General features: G+C 39.4%; 1 protein-coding gene across 2 annotated transcripts in view; it reads left to right on the top strand.

The window, feature by feature from the left end:
* Nucleotides 1–24,852, top strand: part of NINL (ninein like) — a 253,682-nt gene that overhangs the window by 145,383 nt on the left and 83,447 nt on the right. Inside the window, exons 10-16 of one of the 2 annotated variants that reach the window (XM_089669816.1) lie at nt 7,080–7,220; nt 9,477–9,651; nt 11,375–11,485; nt 11,681–11,767; nt 22,784–22,934; nt 23,026–23,094; nt 23,184–23,302. In XM_089669816.1, the coding sequence (XP_089525942.1) occupies nt 7,080–7,220; nt 9,477–9,651; nt 11,375–11,485; nt 11,681–11,767; nt 22,784–22,934; nt 23,026–23,094; nt 23,184–23,302 (853 nt within the window). The remainder of the gene's footprint in view (nt 1–7,079; nt 7,221–9,476; nt 9,652–11,374; nt 11,486–11,680; nt 11,768–22,783; nt 22,935–23,025; nt 23,095–23,183; nt 23,303–24,852) is intronic. The other variant, XM_089669815.1, reaches the window with a different exon arrangement.

Below are 24,852 nucleotides of genomic sequence, written 5' to 3'. Positions count from 1 at the left end.
GATTGACTGATGAACGTACCCCTAAGGAGCTGCTGTCTTCTGCTGTTACTCAAAAATTAAAAAAAGAATATTTCAGCTCTTATGATGCAGTATGCACCTCTCTGAAAACTGGATCAGCTTTTTGCTTCTGCCTACATGGTTTCCAGTCTTGGGTAATTTTTTTTCACCTAACGCTGCAAATACTTTTTGCTTTGAACCTGCTTTCCCTTCCTTGGTGGAGATTGGAAGCACCGTGATAAGTTGTTTGCTCCCATTAGGTGCTTGTTAGAGTCGCATTGGTTTGTTCAGACTTGGTCTCTTTCCACTGTGGATCCAGGTGTTACTACTTGTATGAGATACGCATGTCTTTGGGAACCAACTGATAAGGGGTTGAAAGCCCTTTCCAGAGCTCTGTTCTTGCTGGTGGGTCCTGCTCCACACATGATCCTTTCTGTTACTCTAAATACCACAAAAGGTCCACCAGCTGCTGTGGTTAAACATTTTACTTGGTGCTTTGAGCAGATGTTAGGAGTGATTAATTTTAGCTGTGACTTTTTGCTGAAAGCCTCCTGTCTCCATCTCTCTCATGTACCTTATGTTTGTGCAAATGTGTAGGGTATTTGTTACAGTTCTGAAATACGGAACCTTGTGTGATTGAAGTGTTTAATCTGCATGGCCTTTGAGGGACAATGTGGACAGTGTGGTGGCAAGGGCACCCATCTTCCTCAGCAGAAGAAGCCTATACAGCAGAATGCTAAGATATATCTCTCTTTTGACTGTCAGTATACATCCCTTTCATTTCTCCAGTCCTTGGACTTCAACATAGAGACGAGCCAGGCTTGTCTCCCAATCCCTCAGCAAAGTCTGACAATTGAACAGCTTTCATTCCAGATGCCTGAGTGCTGGAGGATATGTCCCATGGCTACAAAATTAGGTTTCACTCCTTAACGTCTTCTTGCTTTCTCACTTTCAACCTTTCTGCACAGACAGATCTTCATCAAGCTCTCTCGGGCCATAATCACTGTGTCCAGAACATTTCCAGGGTTACTTCAAACAGGGTACTTTTACCTTTTCTTGGATTTCAAAGCTCATATTTGATTCCATAAATTCTGGATGGAATATACTATATCTGTCATCGCCACCCAGGGAGACATCTGATTTCTGTATAAATCGAAAATGCTTACTTTCTTGTGCCCATGTTTCCAGAGCATCAGTGATTTCTGTACTTTGCTGTAGGGCCCCTACACTACCAGTTTGTGACTTGACTCTTCAGCCAGTCTACACTTTGGGTGTTGCTGGCTCCAGTATTAGCCCTGTTGTGTTCTTGTGGCATCCCCATTGTGGTACACTTAGTTGACCTCCTGTAAGTTAGTAAGGGCTTTGTTGGAAAACAAATGTCCAAACATTGCAGAGGTTCGGGTGGAATCTGCGCCTTCAGAAATTGTTGCTGGAACTGACTCTGAGTCTGTTATTCCTGTGATGCTTAAACCTAGGAAATCTACATCCTGCAAGGTCAGGCGTGAAAGTCACCGTTAGTGGATCGTTTGTGAGCGAAGCCTGGTGGAACTGTATCTAGATTGCCTGTTTTACAAGACTGTCATGTTAGTTTTATACCTTCCTTTTTATAAATAGATTTACACTATTGGAGTCCTCTCTTCTTTCCTATATATGAGCATTAAGTTACTACTACCCACCCATTCATGGGTGAAGAGGTGGAGTTGACATTTCTCACCTGTTGATTGATGATGGCTGTAGTTTCAGTCTCACAAAGCTTTTGTTGACTTCTCTTATAAGGGTCACAGGGCTTCTGGTAAGACTTTTCACCTATTGGTGTTCTGCACGTGGTGTTTATCATCCACTTACGATTGGGGAAGAGTATCCTCATTATTCTCATTGATTCCTGTACTGGGTGCCAGCTATTCACATTCTATGGACTTTTATTCGTTTTGTGTATAGTGTTTTGTATTATTTCCACATATTTTTAGCGCTGCACATTTTTTTTTATATTTAATTTTCAACTCTTGCCACAGATTCCTAATTGGATTTAGGTGCGGACTTTGACTGGACCATTCTAACACATGAATATGCTTTGATCTAAAACATTCCATTGCTGGAAGGCAAACCTCTGCCCCAGTCTCAAGTCTTTTGCAGACTCTAACCGGTTTTCTTCTAAGATTGCCCTGTATTTGGCTCCATCCATCTTCCCATCAAATCTGATCAGCTTCCCTGTTACTGCTGAAAAAAAGCATCTCCACAACATGATGCTGCCACCACCATGTTTCACAATGGGGATGGTGTATTCAGGGTAATGTGCAGTGTTAGTTTTCCGCCACACATAGCACCTTGCTTTTAGGCTAAAAAGTTAAATTTTGGTCTCATCTGACCAGCACCTTCTTTGACATGTTTGCTGTCTCCCCTACATGGCTTCTCGCAAACTGCAAACAGGACTTGTTATAGCTTTCTTTCAACAGTGGCTTTCATCTTGCCACTCCTCCATAAAGGCCAGATTTGCAGAGTGCATGACTAATAGTTGTCCTGTGGACAGATTCTCCCAGCTAAGCTGTGGATCTCTGCAACTCCTCCAGAGTTACCATGGGCCTCTTGGCTGCTTCTGTGATTCATGCTCTCCTTGCCTGGCCTGTCAGTTTAGGTGGGCGGCCATGTCTTGGTAGGTTTGCAGTTGTGCCATACTCTTTCCATTTTTGGAAGATGGATTGAACAGCTCTCCATGAGATGGTCAAAGCTTGGGATAATTTTTTATAACCTAACCCTGCTTTAAACTTCTCCTCAACTAATGTTCTCTAACAAACCTCTGAGGGCTTCACAGAACAGCTGTATTTATGCTGAGATTAAATTACACACAGGTGAACTCTATTTACTAATTAGTTGACTTCCAAAGGCATATGGTTCCACTAGTTAGGGGTATCAGAGTAAAGGGGATGGAATAAAAATGTACGCCACACTTTTCCGATATTTATATGTAAAAAAATTTGAAAACCATTTATCATTTTTCTTCCACTTCACAATTATGCGCCACTTTGTGCTGGTCTATCACAGAAAATTCCAGTAAAATACATTTAGATTTTTGGTTGTAACATGACAAAATGTGGAAAATTTCAAGCGGTATGAATACTGTTTCAAGGCACTGTGTAAAGCTCTTAAGTAACATAAAAAATGACCGGTAAGTAAATGCAAATTACTTGTTTAAACTGATTTCTGGACATAATGAAAAAATATATGCAATAGTTGTCCAGCATACATAGAATAAATAGTTTATGCTGTGTATGCAGCCTGTGTGCTGACTGAAGATATACTTTCCTGTAGAAATTCTAACTGGATGACCGCTTTCCATGTGAATTTCTCCTGCATGCTTCATGTCATCTCCAGCATACCTCTCAGAGAATCACTCTCAGACCTCAACTTTGTATGTTTCTGGGTGAATTCATTAAAGAAAGTCACATAAGTTGCCACAGCTGATGCCCAAAAGAATCGTGGGAATCAATTATTAACAAAAGTAGTTATAGCGCCCCTCTAGATAGCCAGGGGACCCTGGGCAGTCCCCGAGTGGTAGGTTTGGCATGGAGGCAGGGCAGCCATTAAATGTGACAGAACCTGCTCAGCAGCAGGAGGGTTTGGGTGGAAGATGTGAGAGCAGAGCTGTAGAGTGGAGCCTGGGAGGAGGCCCAGGTAAAAAGGGTTGCTGAAAGAAGGAAAGCTGAACTTCGCTGGCCCCCTGAGAGAGTACTATGTGTGGAGTGAAGGAAGGAGCTAGCCCAGCAGGAGGTCTGAAAGCAGCTACCGACTTGCAGCTTACAGAGGAGGGATGGGACAGTGAGTACTTCTACAACCCCTGGACAGGAATAGGGGAGAGGATATTTGAGTGGGAAACCTGACTAGCCCCAGCTGCACTGTGCTTTTTAAAGAGTCATACTCTGGATCTCCTTGTCCAGGGATTTCTACACCAGGAGAGGCTGGCTAGCTCTCCTAGAAGAGAACTCTTCTGGGCACTTGTAAATAGCTTCAGGAAGTTGTCGTCAGTTAAACAGTTCCTTGGAACTCCTCTGGAGTGCAAGGTTAGAGGGAAATACATGTTGCCTGGCTGTGCAGGACTATAGGGGGACCTAAATCTCTAGTGACTCCTAAGGGGTTATTGCTATATACAGCGTAAGAAATAAGTATTTGATCCCTGGCTGATTTTGAATGTTTGCCCCCTCACAAAGAAATGATCAGTTTAAAAATCGAATGGTAGGTGTATTGTAACACTGAGAGACAGAATAGCAACACAAAATTCAAAAGAAATGCATGTCTAACAAATTATAAACTGACTTGAATGTTCATGAGGGAAATAAGTATTTGATAGCCTTCACAAAACATGACTTCATACTTGGTGGCAATCACAAAGATCAGACATTACCTATAGTTTGTCACAAGGTTAGCACACATCTCAGGATGGATTTTGGCCCACTCCTCTTGGCAGATCCTCTCCAAGTCATTAAGGTTTGGTGGCTGACAATTGGCAACTCAAACTTTCAGCTCCCTCCACAGATTTTCAATCAGATTAAGGTCTGGGGACTAGCTAGGCCACTCCAGGACCTTTTAATGTGCTTCTTCTTGAGCCACTCCTTTGTTGCCTTGGCCATGTATTTTGGGTCATTGTCATGCTGGAAAACCCATCCATGACCCATTTTCAATGTCCTGGCTAAGGGAAGAAGGTTCTCACCCAAGATTTGATGGTATATTGCCCCGTCCATCGTCCCTTTGATGCGGTGCAGTTGTCCTGTCCCCTTAGCAGAAAAACACCCCCAAAGCAGAATGTTTCCACCACCATGTTTGACAGTTGGGATGGTGTTCTTGGGGTCATAGGCAGCATTCCTCCTCCAAACACAGCGAGTTGAGTTGATGCCAGAGAGCTCGATTTTGGTCTCATCTGACCACAACACTTTCAACCAGTCCTCTTCATCATTCAGATGTTCAGTGGCAGACTTCAGACGAGTCTGGACATGTGCTTTCTTGAGTAGAGGGACCTTGCGGGCACTGCAGGATTTCAGTCCTTGTCGGTGTAGTGTGTTACCAGTTGTTTTCTTGGTGACTGTGGTCCCTGCTGCCTGGAGATCATTGACTAGATCCTCACATGTAGTTCTGAGATGATTCCTCACTGTTCTCATGATCATTGACACTCCACAAGGTAAGATCTTGCATGGTGCACAAGACCTAGGCAGACTGACAGTTGTTTTGTGTTTCTTCCATTTGCAAATGATTGCACCAACTGTTGTCACCTTCTCACAAAGCTGCTTGGCGATAGTTTGGTAGTCCAGCCTTGTGTAGGTCTACAATATTGTCCCTGACATCCTTGGACAGCTCTTTGGTCTTTGCCATGGTGGAGAGTTTGGAATCTGATTGTTTGATTAAAATTGCATACAAGGGAGAGGTGCAGCGCTAGCTGAATAAATATGCACTTAAATGCTTATTAAATATACACTAATATAAATCAATAAAAGTGCTAATAAAGTGCAAAACAGTGACTAAATGGTAAGTATAGTCCATAGCGTGCTCAAAAATCCAAGAGAGTCCTTAAAGAGCTCCAATCCCTGGATTCGTGGATGAGGTGATAAAGATAAGAATTGCGCACTCACCAGATACGCAATTCAAGTGCGCATTTAAAGCTGACAATCTCAGGGTCCTCATATGGATCTGGTCAGATCTGGTCACAGAAGCCTCTCATCACCTTGGTAGTGTTTTCCACACACGGAAGAAAGGGCCGCTCTGCAGATGTAAAGGACTCCCACCAGATACGCAATTCAAGTGCGCATTTAAAGCTGACAATCTCAGGGTCCTCATATGGATCTGGTCAGATCTGGTCACAGAAGCCTCTCATCACCTTGGTAGTTTTTTATAAATGATATATAGATGACATCTTGCTCTGAATTTTAAGTACTGTCCACATGGAAAAAATTATATTGCGTATCTGGTGGGAGTCCTTTACATCTGCAGAGCGGCCCTTTCTTCCGTGTGTGGAAAACACTACCAAGGTGATGAGAGGCTTCTGTGACCAGATCTGACCAGATCCATATGAGGACCCTGAGATTGTCAGCTTTAAATGCGCACTTGAATTGCGTATCTGGTGAGTGCGCAATTCTTATCTTTATCACCTCATCCACGAATCTAGGGATTGGAGCTCTTTAAGGACTCTCTTGGATTTTTGAGCACGCTATGGACTATACTTACCATTTAGTCACTGTTTTGCACTCTATTAGCACTTTTATTGATTTATATTAGTGTATATTTAATAAGCATTTAAGTGCATATTTATTCAGCTAGCGCTGCACCTCTCCCTTGTATGCAATTTTGATTACTGTGAAGGTTTATATGGTACCTTTTGGTGTTCAGCTGCTTTCTTCTTATTTTATCCTATTCACTAATTGATCGTATTAGTTGTTTGAAGCGCTCACTTATTTTGAGATTTACTGATTGTTTGATTGCTCCTGTGGATAGGTGTCTTTTATACAGGTAACAAAATGAGATTAGCAGCACTCCCTTTAAGAGACTGCTTCTATTCTCAGCTTGTTACCTGTATGAAAGACACCTGGTAGCCAGAAATCCTGCTGAATGATAGGGGATCAAATATTTATTTCTCTCATGAACATGCAAATCAGTGCATAATTTGTTAGACATGCATTTCTTTTAAATTTGTGTTGCTATTCTGTCTCTGTGTTACAATACACCAACCATTCGATTTTTAGACTGATCATTTCTTTGTGAGTTGGCAAACATTCAGAATTAGCAGGGGATCAAATACTTATTTCCTTCACTGTATATATGTGCATTTCCTTCACTGTAGGTACCGTATTTAGAAATATGTTGTCCAGATCTAGATAAACAGTCATTTAGCTTGGATGATAAGTAATTTTTTTGTAAATGAAAAGTTTTCATGTGGGAGATTTCCAAGGTGTTGCCATTACTTGTTTCACAGCTGTGACAATTAATGACTTTTATATCAGTCAAGTTTCTCATGTAAGTTTCAGAGGGTCCTTTTAGTACAACTAACAATGTATATACTATTTGATTGATTGAGAGTGTGATGTATAGTTTTTTGTTTGCAGTAACCAAGTTGAACAGATTAGTAAAGAGCGAGATAAAGCCAAACAAGACCTGGAGAGAGCAGAGAGGAGGAACTCACTGCTGGTTGATGAGGTCGATGACCACAATTCTGTTATGGAGAGTCTTAATGAGAGCAAAATCAAGTGAGTTGGACTAAGGGGCTAGCGCTGGTTGTTTACCTGCAAACCCTTCCTGTGAATAACAAAATTATTTGGAACAATGGAAGAAAAGGAATTGTAATGTAGATGTGGTGGCAGCATTTTTTTCTTTTATTTTCACCTGGTGATACGTCAAATAACACAGTTCATGCCCCTTTGCGTCTACACTCATTCAATCGATCATTTTGGGTACATTCAGCCTGCCCATAAATGGTTCAAATCCCAGCTGGTTCCTGCTGAAGCGGCCGAGATTCGAACAGCCTATCACCGGCTTTAACCTGTAAAAGGAAAATAAATGCAGCCTCCTCATCTAAAGACTTGGAAACCCGCAATATAAAAGTTTTTGTTTGTAGGTCTAGATATGCCCTAACGTAAATTTGTCACAGTCAGATTGAACATGTTGCATAACACATAAGCAAAGGTGACCTATATGGAATGCTGCATGCTAAAAGGGTCAGTACGTTGAGTAATATAGGCAACCAAACATATGTACAATTTATGACCTTTTCCAATAAGTTGAGGCTAGTCCTGACCCCTCCCACCTTTCCTATTCGTTACCTAATTTGACTGCTCCATTGACTTATACGATTGTTTTGGAAATAGAATACTTTGGGACCAAGCTTAACAGTTACAGATAAGTTCAAATTTTCATAAATGTATATTTTATTTTGGGGGGACCCCACGGCATTTTTTTTTTTTTTTAATTGCCAGCAATTCTTTCTTTTAGCGGGATTCCCCACTGACAGCTGAAACATTAACCCACTACTAAAATACCGCATTACTTGATAAAAATAACTCATGCAGTATTTTAGTAGCATTTTTTAGTGAATTCAAACATATATTTTTTTTTTTTAAATGCTATGCGGTATCCTACCACATACTCGCATGTGGTAAGATACCGCTTAGTGAATTGAGCCCAATATCATCTATTGCATCATTTGTTGTTAGGTAAACTTACCAAAAACTTGTAAATCTGCCCAATATGAGCTATAAGAGTAACGCCAAAAAGTTTTTGAGCTTCAGGCGTTCTGCTTTAGGTGATTTGGAGTGGAGATGTGAACCATCTGCATTGAGAAATATAGATTTTTTTTTTTTCCCCCTGAGCGTTTTGGAGCTTCAAGCTTCACGCTACAAAATGCTCAGATGTGAATGCAGCCTTAAAGGGTTTACATAAATAAATAAAACCAGTGGTTTGTCTCAACTCTGACTGCTACATCTGCAGGACAGCTTGTTCTGATGAAAAACAGCAGACTTACTGGCTGGATCACAAGGTGAAAATTAAAGCAAGAAAGCCTAAAAACAGAACTAATGCAGGCATAACATCAAAGAATTGGTAAGCTGTAATATAATGTTGGCTTGTGGATTAAAAACAATATTAAATCCAAAAGCAAATATTTATTATGTTGCAGCTAACCAATTCTATGTGATAGCTGCATTCGTTTTTCTTTTTTAGGCTTTCTGTCCTTTATTTCATCTGGTGATCCAGACAGTAAGTCGGTTGTTTTCAACAGAGCAAGTTTTCCTGCAGATGTAGCAATTTGAGGGTTGGGACAAACCATCAAACACTGACAGGGGTGCTTACAATAGTCAGCTTTTATTTATTTATGTGAATTATTTATCCCAAAAGGAACAAAACTCTTGCTGTAACTGCTTGTTAAGTGTTAGCTGAAGTTTGGCATTAGTTTGTTAGTGCTAAGAGCTGTTCCTTGTAATGTAGCCTTGTTGGCCTTTACTTGCTGTACTTTTGGATGTTCCATGGTTAAAGATTAAGATCCTGTGTCCTGTACTGTACAACTAATAAAATAGAATTTATGATTTGCTAGTAAAAATCCATTTCTTGGAATACAGTACGCTCTGTTCTTTATGATCTCCTTATTACTTGCTACAAAACTGAGGCTAGCTGGGAGTTGGATGGGTTATGCAGTTGATGTGCCTGTAGTTTTCTTTTTTTTGCCAGTGTCCAATCAGCTGAAGGTAGCTGCATATACAGTAAACGCTAAACTACTATGTCCTGTACTGTATTCCAACAAATGGATTTTACTGATTCAGCAAAAATTCTGTTTCAAGGTCAGCATTCCTATAAATGAGAATGTGTATGGGTTTTATATTTTGCTTTTAAAGAATTTGTGCTTTGTGTATTATTAGGTGCCCTGTATTTGTGTTTTGTCCCTCAAATAAATTTTGATATGTTAGAACTGTGAAGCTGCAACATAATCATTTTAATATATTTCTCTTATTTAGGGATTTGGAGCAGGAGTACAGCAAGCGCTTGTCTTCTATGCGATCAGAGCTGGAAAATGAGAAGGAGCAATTCCTGCAACAGAATGACCAGCAAAAGAAAAAACTGGAGACGGATCTGGCTAATTACCAGATGGAACAGGCCTATATTAGACACAAACTGGATTTATCCTTAAAGGCAAGGAAAGCCTCAATTTCTAACCGTCACACAAAGGGTTACATGTTACTTTCCCTCTTAGACCTCTGGCTTTAATAATATTTAGATCTAGAATTGTCTGTGCTAGACAACAAAAACCTCCATTTGAACCTGTATAGGTAAAGGACACACAGTGAGCGCTCTCAAAGAAACAGCAGCTGAACATCCAGGATAAACGCATATAAAAATCCTCAGTAAAACATATACATATAAAAATGCAGCGCTGTAAAATGATCAAATCATGCAAATCAACACAATAATAGTCCTGAAAAGGTGCTCATTAATTCCCAGTGCCATTGGAAAGAATGCAAACTAACCAGAAGCGCATTTAAAATATGCATGTGTGTAAGAAATCCTGGAGATTCCCCTCTCTCCCTCTGGTCAGAAAATGGAAATGTGCTGAAATGGATGACGATAACGCCCTCTTGTGGGAAAACGAAATCCTGCAGGTCAGGAAGCTCCCAGGATAGGATATTCCTCTACAATGGAACCAGGGCTGGGATTGAAATCACTCTGTGGCTGTGAAATTGGGAGAAAGACCCCTTTTCCCAGAGGTTATGTTACTCCATGTGCTGGCATCCATCTTGGATGGGTTCCATTTGAACCTGTTTGTGACATCACCTTGACCTTTCTTGTCATCACTTCAGCCTAAAGGGTTTCTGAGATACAGACATTGCCTTGCACGATACCGACATTGCCCTTTTATGAGGCTATTTTTTTTTTTTAACCTCGCTATGTCTGTCCATGGTTAACACCAGAAAGATTTCCCTCCATTGGATGTGGTAAAGGCTGTTAGGGTTTTTCTGCCACTACTACATTTAGGGAGATATATTCTCTGTTTATTATTGCAGAAGGTTCTAAAAGAGGTTCCCAGCCTCCATCTTCACTCATTTTATAAGTTGATTTGACAGGATATTGTGCAGGCCTATGAATTGCAATATAAAATCCCACCTCTTCCCTGTAAAACCCACTCTGCTAGGCCAGCAAGTGTTTCTTGGGCTTTTTTTCAGGCAACTGTGCCACAGATTTTTAGGGCTGTGACTTGGTCTTCTGTACATACTTTCTCTCTCTGTTCTACAATGTCGATGTGTCTGCCTTAATTCTGCAAGCGGCTTCTGTCAAAAGAGCATGCTTGAAAACCAGCAGCTGACGGGCATCTGATCTGCATTTGCAGCCAATGGCTTTGGGCGCCGACCAGTGTGTTCAAGGGGCGGGGGAGGCAGTCCCCCAGTCAGAACACAATAGCACAGCGGATGAGATCGCTGCGCTAACATTGTTTGTGTTAGTACAGCAGTCTGTCATATTTTTTTTGTTCAGCCCACTCAGAGTCCATTTAGGAATCACTGCTCCCTTCCCTTATTTGCTTTTGTTCTTTCTTTGGATTGCCTGCTACAACTGAGCAGATGGGCATTTTCTGTTGCCTACAAGACAGAAAGGGAAATCTTCCCAATGAGACATAGATGAAAAAAATAACCTGATGGGATTTTGACCAATCCTACTCTATCCAAAATTGAAAAAAAATTGGAAACTTTTTGGCTTGATATGTACAGTAAATTATCCCCATCAGTCTGACTGGCCTTGTTTTTATTTGAAGATGGCTATAAACATTTTGGCACATGTTTATAAAAATATGATTTATTGCCTAGATTACATTGCTTCGAACCACATGGATATTTAGTAATAACTGCAATGTCTTGTGTTGCAGGAGAACAGCAGGTTACAAAAGGAAATGGTGGAGGTGGTGGGAAAGCTATCTGAATCAGATAGTCAGCTGGTAAAACTGCAAACAAGCCTAGATCAAGTGCTGCAAGACAAGGTAATAAACCAGAGTACAGTATCACATGTTGAATGTGGTTGTAAAGGCTGAAGATTTTTTACCTTCATGCATTCTATGCATGAAGGTAGAAAACCTTCTGTGTGCTGCTCCCCCCACATCCTTCTCTAATACTCACCTGAGCCCCATCTTGACCTTTGTTGCAGTTATAAATACTGTGTCTTTTTTATATTCCAGAAACTGACCGGTCCTCACAATACAGAGTTTTATACACAGGAAGAGAAATTTGCAGAGATCATTAGGGAATATGAGGTACAGTGCCGGGTGAGTAGTGCTGACTAATTATAATTATACAGTATACAACCCACAGCATTTTTTCTTTCTTTTTGTTTTATATATTTTATTCATTTCAATGTTACAAAAGAAACACATCACATTACCACTCCTTACACTAATTTTGCATATCTCTTTGAGATTTTAAACTCATTCCATCTTTCCCATGTCTTTTTAAATTTCTCCATTTTATCTTCTACAATATGGTATACAGTCAGGTCCATAAATATTGGGACATGGACACAATTCTAACATTTTTGGCTCTATACACCACCACAATGGATTTGAAATGAAACGAACAAGATGTGCTTTAACTGCAGACTGTCCGCTTTAATTTGAGGGTATTTACATCCAAATCAGGTGAACGGTGTAGGAATTACAACAGTTTGCATATGTGCCTCCCACTTGTTAAGGGACCAAAAGTAATGGGACAGAATAATAATCATAAATCAAACTTTCACTTTTTAATACTTGGTTGCAAATCCTTTACAGTCAATTACCGTCTGAAGTCTGGAATGCATAGACATCACCAGATGCTGGGTTTCATCCCTGGTGATGCTCTGCCAGGCCTCTACTGCAACTGTCTTCAGTTCCTGCTTGTTCTTGGGGCATTTTCCCTTCAGTTTTGTCTTCAGCAAGTGAAATGCATGCTCAATCGGATTCAGGTCAGGTGATTGACTTGGCCATTGCATAACATTCCACTTCTTTCCCTTAAAAAACTCTTTGGTTGCTTTTGCAGTATGCTTTGGGTCATTGTCCATCTGCACTGTGAAGCGGCGATCAATGAGTTCTGAAGCATTTGGCTGAATATGAGAAGATAATATTGCCCGAAACACTTCAGAATTCATCCTGCTGTTTTTGTCAGCAGTCACATCATCAATAAATACAAGAAAACCAGTTCCATTGGCAGCCATACATGCCCACGCCATGACACTACCACCACCATGCTTCACTGATGAGGTGGTATGCTTAGGATCATGAGCAGTTCCTTTCCTTCTCCATACTCTTCTCTTCCCATCACTCTGGTACAAGTTGATCTTGGTCTCATCTGTCCATAGGATGTTGTTCCAGAACTGTGAAGGCTGTTTTCTTCACCAGGGAAAGAATTCTTCGGTCATCCACCACAGTTGTTTTCCGTGGTCTTCTGGGTATTTTGGTGTTGCTGAGCTCACCGGTGCGTTCCTTCTTTTTAAGAATGTTCCAAACAGTTGTTTAGGCCACGCCTAATGTTTTTGCTATCTCTCTGATGGGTTAGTTTTGTTTTTTCAGCCTAATGATGGCTTGCTTCACTGATAGTGACAGCTCTTTGGATCTCATCTTGAGAGTTGACCGCAACAGATTCCAAATGCAAATAGCACACTTGAAATGAACTCTGGACCTTTTATCTGCTCATTGTAATTGGGATAATGAGGGAATAACACACACCTGGCCATGGAACAGCTGGGAAGCCAATTGTCCCATTTCTTTTGGTCCCTTAACAAGTGGGAGGCACATATGCAAACTGTTGTAATCCCTACACCGTTCACCTGATTTGGATGTAAATACCCTCAAATTAAAGCTGACAGTCTGCAGTTAAAGCACATCTTGTTCGTTTCATTTCAAATCCATTGTGGTGGTGTATAGAGCCAAAAATGTTAGAATTGTGTCGATGTCCCAATATTTATGGACCTGACTGTAGTTCCTCCATCCTATATATGTAATCCACCCTATTTATCCAGTCTTTTATTTTTGGTATCTCCTGAACTTGCCAGAATTTAGGTATAAATCCTTTTGCTGCGTTTATTAAATGGAATACCATCATATTCTTATATTTTTCCAATGAAAACTTAGTATTATGGAATAAGCATTCACATGGATCCTTCGCAATATTAGTCCCCACAATCTCCTGTATTTGGTGAATTACTTCCTTCCAGTACTCCCGTATCTTGGGGCATTCCCACCATATATGTGCCATTGTACCCTTAATCTCACATCCCCTCCAACATAAAGGTGATTTCTCTACTTGTTGCTTATGTGCCACATTAGGTGTAATATACCACCTTGCTAAAAATTTATAATTAATTTCCACTACCTTCATGTCTACAGCCCCATGTGTTAATCTAAAATATTTTCTTTTTTTTGCTGCTTGATATTCCAAGATCCGATTCCCACTTCTACAGAAACGGTAAAGAAGTGGGTCCTGCTATTGAGGGTCTTATAAATACGGGAGATACTATGCTTTCGTATCGTACTTACACTAAACATTTGTTTAAATGGATTGAAATCTTCCATCGTCCTTAGTGGCTGTGGGAGCGTTGCAGCAAAATGCCTTAGCTGAAAATATCCTTAAAGGAGCATATTTCTCCTTTATTTCATTATATCTTTTAACTGTGCATTCCTGTTTTTTATCCATTTACCAAAAACATTCTCTTTCCCTGGTAGGAAATAATTTGTTCACACCAGCGGTATTATTGGTGAGTTATGCTCCCATCCCATTTGTTTGTAAATTACATCCCATACACTAATTACATTGCGTGTAAAAGTGCTTGTGTTTTCATTAAACGTACAGTGCTTTTGTGGAAGCCAAATCTAATTGTGTCTAACCTAATGTGTTTTCTATTTTAACCCAACTTTTTCCTCGTGCATTATATATCCAATCAAATATTCGTGACATTAATACGGAGTAATAATATCTCTTAAAATCCAGTACGTTTAGACCCCCCATTTTCTTTATCTTTACACAACACTTCATATTTTATTCTTGGTTTTTTATTTCCCCTTATATACCTCAGTCATTTTTTAAAATTATTTTAAAATAAGTTCCTGGTAGATGTATAGGTAACATCTGAAATTTATATAGGATTTTTGTAACTATCAACATCTTTACCATATTTATTTGTCCTATCCAAGAAAGCGATCCTATAGAGATTCTCCTCAGTTCATCTTTTATCTCATTTATTAATGGAATGTAGTTTTTCCTGGTGTAAGCTCTTAAGGGATGAGGTCAATTTTTATTCCCAGATATCTTCGTTCTTTTTCCCCTCAATGTGGAAGAGAATTCTCTCTGTAAGACCTTTTTCTCTATTATTGGGACATTGATATATAAAATCTCTGATTTTGACAGATTGATTTTTAGATTTGATAAATCTTCATAATATTTTAATTGAGTAGTGTCAACCTAGTCTTTACAACATAGAATAACTTATCTGCATATTCTGCAACTTTATGTTCTATTATTATTATTATTATTATTATTACTACGAGTTTATATAGCGCCAAAGGGTTTGCTCAGCGCTGAACAATAGGGGGGACAATACATGGCACAGTACAACAACAACAAACAATGTACGAGGGGTAAGAGGGCCCTACTCTTACGAGCTTACAATCACTCCTATCTGTATCCCTTTTATATCAACGCTGTTTTGTACAATCAAAAGAACGGGTCTAAGGATAAAACAAACAGCAGGGGTGAAAGCGGACACCCCTGTCTTGTCCCATTATACATTTTAAATAACTTTTTGATAACAAGCCATTAACCTTTACCGATGCTGAAGGCTGACTATAAAGCTTTCCTATTCACGTTCTCATTTTGGGTCCAATTCCCAGGACCTCCAATGTATCCATCATGAATCCCCTATCTACCCTGTCGAAATCTTTCTCAGCATCTATCGACAGGAGCAGTACGGGTGATTTCTCTCTCATACTTTTTTGCAGAAGAAGTAATGATCTTAACCCATTATCTCTTCCTTCTCTTCCTGGAATTAACCCCACTTGATTTAAGTGAACGCATTCCGGCATTAAGTCTTTCATCCTGGTTGCCAAGATTTTTGCATATAGTTTCGTATCAATATTTAGCAGCGATATGGGTCTATAACTAGCACATTGGGACCTATCTTTCCCATCTTTAGGTATAATTGTAATGTGTGCTTGTAGTGACTTCTCCCTCATTTCGGTCTCCTCTCCTTGTGCGTTCATTTATACACTCAGTTTAGGGATTAATTGTTCTTTACATTTCCTATAATATCTCACTGTATAGCCATCTGGTCCAGGGCTCCTCCCTGCGACTGCACTCTTTAATGCAGCTTGAATTTCTTCCTGACTTATTGGTTTTTCTAGGGTTGCCAGGATTTCTTCTCCCAGTCTCTGTAATCCCACTTCCTCTAAATACATCTGTCTTTTTCTAGTTCTTTCCACCTCCCCTTCTTTTCGATTTTTCAATTTTACATCATTTAAGTTCCTATCATATTTTTGGTATACATTAGCTATATCAGTGGTTGAATATACCAGTTCTCCATTATCATCTTTAAATTTCTCTATAAAGTTCTTTGATTTCTTATTCCTTAATGTTCTCATTAATTATTTACCAGGTCTATTCCCCCACTAATATCTTTCTCTTACCATCGTGTTAAATATTCTCCTCGTTTCTTGTTCCATTAAGTTGTTCAATTCATCTCTTTGTTGGATTATTTTCTATTGTATATCTTTTACTGTTCTCTTTTTATGTGATTGTTCTCGTTTATATAATTCCTCTATTAACATATTTATTTTCTTCTTTTCTTCTTGTCATTCATTTTATTTTTTCCCGCTCCTATAGGGATCCATATTCCCCTTATATATGCCTTATGCACTTTCCAAACCGTAGCAATCAAGACTCCTTCAGTCTCATTTATTCTAAAGTATTGCTCTATTTCTTTTTTTTATTCTACTTTCATCTCGTGATCCTGGGGCTCTTTATGCCGCCTTTCTTTTCTTCTACCTCTTCTGGACCCACTGGGTGATTCCTTTTGACAATATACAGTGGATATAAAAAGTCTACACACCCCTGTTAAAATGTCAGGTTTCTGTGATGTAAAAAAATGAGACAAAGATAAATCATTTCAGAACTTTTTCCATCTTTAATGTAACCTATAAATTGTACAACTCAGTTGAACAACAAACTGAAATCTTTTAGGTGGAGGAAAGTAAAAATAAAAAACTAAAATAATATGGTTGCATAAGTGTGCACACCCTTAAACGAATACTTTGTTGAAGCACCTTTTGATTTTATTACAGCACTCAGTCTTTTTGTCTATCAGAATGGCACATCTTGACTTGGCAATATTTGCCCACTCTTCCTTGCAAAAACACTGAACATCTGTCAGATTTCAAGAGCATCTCCTGTGCACAGCCCTATTCAGATCGTGCCACAGATTTTTTTTTTATCGAATTCAGGTCTGGGCTCTAGCTGGGCCATTCCAAAACTTTAATCTTCTTCTAGTGAAGCCATTTCTTTCTTGATTTGGATGTATGCTTTTGGTCGCTGTCATGCTGAAAGATGACGTTCTTCTTCATGCTCAACTTTTTAGCAGAAGCCTGAAGGTTTTGTGCCAATATTGGCTGACTGGTATTTGGAACTGTTCATAATTCCCTCTACCTTGACTTGGGCCCCAGTTCCAGCTGAAGAAAAATAGCCCCAAAGCATGATGCTGCCACCACCATGCTTCACTGTGGGTATGATGTCCTTTTGGTGATGTGCGGTGTTGTTTTTGCGCCAAACATATATTTTGGAATTATGGGCAAAAAGTTCAACCTTGGTTTCATCAGACCATAACACATTTTCCCACATGCTTTTGGGAGACTTCAGATGTGTTTTTGCTAGCCGGGCTTGGATAGTTTTCTTCATAAGAAAAGGCTTCCATCTTGCCACTTTACTGCATAGCCCAGACATATGAAGAATACAGGAGATTGTTGTCACATATGTACCACACAGCCAGTAGCTGCCAGATATTCCTGCAGCTCCTTTAATGTTGCTGTAGGCCTCTTGGCAGCCTCCCAGACCAGTTTTCTTCTCGTCTTTTCATCAATTTTGGAGGGAGGTCCAGTTCTTGGTAATGTCACTGTTGCACCATATTTTCTCCACTTGATCATGACTGTCTTCACTGTGTTCCATGGTATATCTAATGGCTTGGAAACTTTTTTGCACCCTACTCCTGACTGATACCTTTTAACAATGAGATCCCTCTGATGCTTTGGAAGCTCTCTGTGGTCCGTGCCTTTTGCTATAGGATGCGACTAAGAAAATGTCAGGAAGGACACTTCTGCAACCACATTATTTTAGTTTTTAATTTCCCCCCTAAAAGATTTCAGTTTGTTCTTCAATTGAGTACAGTTTATAGGTCACATTAACATTTTTTTTTACATCACAGAAACCTGACATTTTAACAGGTGTGTGTAGACTTTTTATATCCACTGTAAGTCAATTTAATTTAGATTTAGACTCGCCACTTCCCACAGCACTTTGTACACCACCTCCGTTCTGGCTTTGTCAGCTCTGCTGCTGTTGCTCCTTTACGATTTCCCTGTATACAGAACACCAACGGAGTTCTCAGCCCTCCTCTCAAGGGTAATTCAGGGCATTCCAGGATGGTCTAACTTGGTCTTGCGTGGTCTAGATTGAGGGGATCATCCTCCGTGGGATCCTGTTCGCTCCAGTTTTCACCATGTTGGCTCCCCTCCTCTCATACCTGACCAGAGTTTCCCAGTACTCCTCCGTGGTGACCACATGACCCCTCACGGCGTTCCCTGCTCCACACTCTGTTGGAGTCCACCTCCCCTCCAGACGGTGCTTGACTCACAACTCCTACAGCTCCCTCACAACCAGGCAAATGGGGCACGGTAGGGTTGAGGTACTTCAGATATCTCAGATACTCCTAGGCATTTATGCTGGCAGTTCTCAGGAGCTATCAAACCATGCACCTTCCCGGTGTCATGCTTAAGCTCTTCTCCAAAAGTCTGCTTCCCAGCATTTTTTTCTTTAGTACTGGAAGCTCTTCAACAGAGGATCTTGGAACCAAAGTTAAATGAGCTGGGTCCTAAAAGGGATGCTCTAGTGAAATTTCTATTTATTTACTGCTTTTTTCATATGACTCTAGCTCCCTTTCAGGCATGCACCATGTGGCCTGTCTGACAAAAGCAGCACTTTCAATGTCCAGAAACCAAAAATGCTAGATGCCCTCTTTTCCCCCTAACCCTGTTCATGAATAAGAAGCTGAAGCTATTTTACTTGAAAATATGGAGGAAAGTATCGAGAACACTAATTTTGTAGCAGAGGCTGATTACATGGCATGGTAAAGGGTCAATCACAGTGGCCATTTACAACTTGATCAGCTGTGTCCAATCACAGCTGATCACCATGTAAACACACTTGCTGGTTATCGGCAGTACTTTCCACACTGTCACAGTGTGAGGAAAATACTGCCAATAACCAGCAAGTGTGAAAGGAGACATCTACACTGATAATAAAGGCACTGATTATCAGCGCAGCCCCAAAAGTGCCCAATAGTGCTGCCAATCTCTGCCTGTCAGTGCCGCCAGTCAGTGCAACCTAATCAACGCACATCAGTGAAGAAGAAAAATTACCTGTCTGCAAAATTTTACAATCGAAACTAAGAAAAAAACTTTTTTTAACCAAAATTTTCAGTCTTATTTCGGTTGTATAGCAAAAAATAAAACACCTGGTGATGATTAAATGCCACCAAAAGAAAGCTCTATTTGTGTGAAAAAAATGATAAAAATGTCATATGGGTACAGTGTTGCATGACTGCACAGTTGTCCAATGTTATTCAAAGTGCGACAACACTGAAAGCTGAAAATTAGCTTGGGCAGGAAGGGGGTGAAAGTACCTGGTAAGCAAGTGGTTTATCTAATGAAAATAAATGTTTGCAAGTACATTACCAATAATGGATTCTTAGTATTCCTGTGAATAGTGTTCTTTAACAGGTCATTTGCCACTCTGATGCATCTGATGTCACTGATGTAGTGTTAGACACCTTACACACAGGCGTCATATCTTACTGATGTTTACTCAGGAACTTGTGGTGCCCATGTGCAGGGGGACAAAAATTGTGTGTACAGACATGAGTAATGTTGAGTAAAGGTGTAAAATTCTTCTTCATTGCCATTAATGTAAACATGCAAGTAAATTACTGCACGTGAATGAAATATTTTCCAGTTCAGTAAAAAAACTCAGCATTTTTTACTCCCATGTGCAGCAGTCATTATTAGCAGCTGCAAAAGTGGGTAGCAAGCATCTGTTACAGAGGAGCTTAAATTAAGTCTTGTTAAAATCTAGTCTGTTTTGTGGGGGGGGGGGGGTTGTGTTTTTTTTTTTTGTTTTTTTTTTGTAAACGATTTAGTCGGATTTTATTGCTGGTAGGCAGTGGATAGTACCTATGTATTGAAAACCATGATGGACAACAGTGATGCAAAATAATGTTTTGTTGTGTATTACATGGCTTTCATCTACAGTGAGTGATCCCACAGCAATGATAAGAACATTGTGCTGATTCGTGAATGATACATATGTATAAGAAATGGTAACAGATAGCAATAAACATTACAGTACTTATATATGTAGACCAAAACAATGAAAATGGTACTGCACGAATGTCCCCCAAACCTGTGCAAGGTTAGGTTCACACCTATGTAGTTTTGAGTTTGATTTGTTTCTGCAGTGCTTTTTGCGGTGCGTTTTGCGTTTTTGCACTTGTTTTTGATGCGTTTTTTCCCCAACTTGTGTGGGGCAGATTAAAACGCATCAAAAATACATAAAAAATGCACTACATGCATTTCTGCAGCATCCCTATTAAAGTCTATTGAACCAAAAATGCATTTTTTGCGCTTAAAGTCCCTGACCCTTCCCAAAATAAAGCATCAGGTGAAAGCACGTAGATGTGTCCAATAGGAAATCATGTTAAATGGACTGTAGTGCGTTTTTGCAAAATGCAAAACGCACCGCAAAATGCTTAGGTGTGACCCTAGACTAAATCAGATCAGCATGTGAATAGACTGGTGAAAGACAGCCCGGATTGGCTTCAAAATGGCACACAGACACCTACAGATGGAGAACAGAAGCTAAAGCCATCTTTTTACCATCTATGCAACAGGGAGCCGGTGTCTGTTTGCAGACGACCACCATTATATTAAAGTACTTATGTTATACTGGCAAAAAAAAGAATCTGGTTGGCTGCACATCTAGTAAAATCACCTTTGTTATGACAGTCTTCATGTAAAAGCTACGCTGTATTCCCCCGTTATGTATTATGGAGTTGCTTTTACATGAAGATTGCCTTAATAAAGGTGATTTTACTAGATGTGTGGCCAACCAGATCCTCTTTGTCCATTGGCACTGCTACAAACAAGGCCAGCACCTGTTAGTGTGGTAGTGTTGGTGGAACAAGAGACTGACCTGGAGCAGTGTTTTCCTTCTTTGGTACTTATGGTATACTGGTGATGTTATTATCTGTGGGTAATAGAAAATTGTACTTAATTGATGAGTTCCTTTCCCCTTGTCCTTATTCTTTGACTTAAATATATGCTTGCACTGGAATTGCTCCTCTCTTGGGAAGCAGAGAGTAAAGGTGAGCTTGTGTGGGTTTTTCTAATGATGTGGCCTTGCGTTTCTCATACGTACCTATTCCAAGCTGTGCCTTGTATCATGCATGTAATGCAGAGAGTAAATCACAGTATTAGATAATGACTTGAGGTAGTTATGTATGATTTCAGTTTCTATGTATTCCACATTTTTATTCATTTATATCATTTATAATAAATTAATTACAACAGTCACATTTCTTGCATTTCCTCTGACATATAAACCTTTGGATTGATTATTATTTTTGTCTTGATCCTATCCAAAGAAAACACCACAATTAGAACCTGACGAGGATCCTAACTCTTACCTACTGTATACAAACCAAAAATGTTTTGTCTATATATAAACTTTAATTAAACTGTAGATTTCCTTTAAACAAAAACAGAATATCACCGCACTACCTCACCTATAAATATGTGTCCACTCACACTGTATTCACTTTGTGATAAATAAAGATAAAAATCAAAAACAAAAACTAAGTGAAATCTTGTTGTGGTCTACCACACCAACCAACAATAAAAATCAATAAAAGTGTATTAATAAAAATGGAATACCGTTAATATGATACCATAAATATAAACGTAAAATTAGTGCTCATAATAAATCCGTGACAAAAAAATAAACCAACATCTCTGTGAAAAAATTCAAAAAGAAGCTATAAAAGGCCACACAATCATGTTAATGTGACTCCATCTTCCACCAGTGATTTTGTAAATTATCCAAGCAATCCACCTCTGTGCACCTTCACCTGCCTTCGCTAACCCTTAACTTCCTGCGATGATCCACCTATCAGTAAAAGTCAGAAAGCGCCTTCTCATATATTGGGTATATAATTGTTGGTTTTTCGGGAGTAACCTTATCACCTCAGTAAGATGTAAGAGAACAAAGAATCTCTCATAGCATAATATGCTTCTACTGAGAACTCCTTTATTATATATATATATATATATATATATTAAAATGATACTCCCGGAAAACCAGCGATTATATACCCAATGTAGGCTCTTTCTCACCTTTACTGTTAGGTGGGTCACGGCGGGAAGGTAAGGCTCAGTGGAGGAAGGTGAAGATGCACAGAGGTGGATTGCTTAGATCATTTACATAATCACCGGTGGATGCTGGAGTCACATTAACACGATTGTGTGGACTTTTTTAGCTTCTTTTTGGATTTTTTTTTCACAGAGATGTTGGTTTCTTTTTTTGTCACAGATTTATTATGAGCACTTATTTTACTTTTATATTTATGGTATCATAATAATGGTATTTCATTTGTATTATTGCTTGCTATTGAATTGTTGCGTTGCACTTTTTTTATTGATTTTTATTGTAGATTTCTTTTGTTTTGTAATTTTAACATCTCTGAAAACCGTAATGGCTAGTGCAGCGTTCACACTTTAAGCTTGTCTTTTTTTAACAAAAGCTCTAAATATTATTTATCTACAAATGCGAACTAATGGATCATATTATGATGGTTTGTATCAATGACTCTATAGAGAATGAGTGATTTTATGCTGTACAGTTTCTTCATTCTATTTATTTTTTGCACTGTTAGATTTTGATTTTAGAATTGTGCGGATCATTTTGTGTGATGGTTAAAAATAGCATTCACTATGCAGGAACTACGTGATCACAATGATGAATTGCAGATTCAGCTCGAAACCCTCCAATCCCAGCTCAGTGAGAGTAAATATTCACGCTTACTGGCTAAGATGAAGGATAACAAGTTACTGCACTACAAGGCAAAAGAAAAGATCCATCAAGGCCATGGTAATACTGGCAGAATATTTAGAAACCATATTAAACTGAACTGTATTATTTTTCCTTGTTCTGTATCTGTGATTATTTGCTTATGTCATAGCAGATACACCTACAAAAAGGGGGTTGACCTCAAAGTTGAGAAGAAGTGTGTCTGCTGCAGGTTCAAATGGTAAGTAACTGTGCCTGCTGTGAGTCGGCAGACTAGTGTAAATATGGCCTTCCAATAAATTAAATATTTTATATTCCTTAAAATTTTAGGTTTGGCAGTTGTCATGTCAGAAGCACCTTCTATGACCATGGAAGCTGAGCTGACCAAGCATCAAGTGAAAGAACTTCACCAAGAAATTGAGGATCTTAAAATACAACTTGAAACAAAGGTGGGAAGAACGTAGTATCTAATATACAGTAATACCTCGGTTTAAGAATTTAATTCGTTCTGCAGGACTTTTCTTATAGCGAAAAATTCTTAAACCAAAACGCCGTTTCCCATAGGAATGCATTGAAAACCAATTAATCTGTTCTGGAGATCAGAAAAAAGTAAACAGTAATAAATACCGCATGAGTTATTTTATCAAGTCATGCAGCATTTTAATAGTGACAACCATGTGTTAATATTTCAGCTGTCAGCGGGGTTCCCCACTGACAGCTGAATGTAAAAGAATTGCCGGCAATTAAAAAAATAATTTAAAAAACTGCATGGGGTCCCCCTTTCCATCCATACCAAGCCCTTCGTGTCTGGTATGGATTTTGAGGGGAACTCCCACGCCAAAATTTAAGCAAAATGGCGTGGGGGTCCTCCCCAAAATCCAAATCCAGACACTTTTCAGAGCATGCTGCCTGGCAGGTCAGGAAAGGGGGGGGGGGCAAACAATGTTTCTTTTTAGTTTCTTAAAAGAAACAACATTTCCGTTAACTTTGGGGAAAGTGACAGCTAATTCTGTGAGCTATAGTGAAGAAAAAAAAAAGAGCCAGCAATTGCATTTAAAAATCAGCACTGACATACACTTCGTACTGCGAAAAAAATTCATACAAAATTTGTAAACCGAGGCATTATTTTCAGTGGATTTTCATTTGTAAACCGAAAATTACTTTAACCGAGGCGTTCTTAAACCGACGTATTACTGTATTGTGGAAATTTGCTAATGAATACTGTGCCTTCAATCTGAAAATGTATTGATTCCCATTTAGGCAAAATGTAATTAGTTTTACTCGGGGACATATCTTATTTCAAGAGGTTGATTGTAAGAAACAGACCCTAGGATTCATAAGAGTGTCTGACACACAATTCTAATGCTTCTCCACATGACAAATGTCAATCTAGGGCACGCATTGTGTGGAGGTGCACTGAGAGTTACCGAAATGGGTGGGGTTAGTAGAGATTTTTGAATTTGGTGAAGGTCATTTTAAGGAACCATAGTGTCAAAAAATAGTCCTTAATTCTTTATTTAACTACCTTCTACCTTCCCTGCAGAGAGAGGTCACCAGCCAGTAAATACAAACACTAGGTCTAATTTTTGTAGAAAATTATGTAGAAATGTAGAAAAACACTCCTGTACCACCTTCTTCACTTCGGCTGTTTAGAGCTTTGAATGTGCCCAGATCATTTGTATTTTAAAGTAGATCTCCAGATTTTACTGACGTTTCAGTAGGTCCTTTGGCAAAGATGGTCTAAACAAACTATTGACTGTACTAACTGATGCAGCAGCTGTGAGCACAGTATAAACTGCATGTAGCCTCCGCTACATACAGCGGTGCACTCCACCAGCAGGATTGAACTTCCCACCCCACTCCCAGGACAAATAAGAGTGGGGCTATGTGCTGCTCAGCCATGCATAGGGAGCTTTATACAGTCATGGCCAAAAATATTGATACCCCCTTCATTTCTGTCAGATAATGCACCACTTCGCCCAAAAATTTGTTGCAATTA

This window comes from Staurois parvus, unplaced genomic scaffold (assembly GCF_062004578.1).
Source record: "Staurois parvus isolate SC_StPar_1 unplaced genomic scaffold, SC_StPar_1.0 ptg000081l, whole genome shotgun sequence".
In the NCBI taxonomy this organism is placed as follows: Eukaryota; Metazoa; Chordata; class Amphibia; order Anura; family Ranidae; genus Staurois; species Staurois parvus.
The sequence above is the reverse complement of the archived record's forward strand: the minus strand, read 5'-3'. Positions and strand labels throughout refer to the sequence as shown.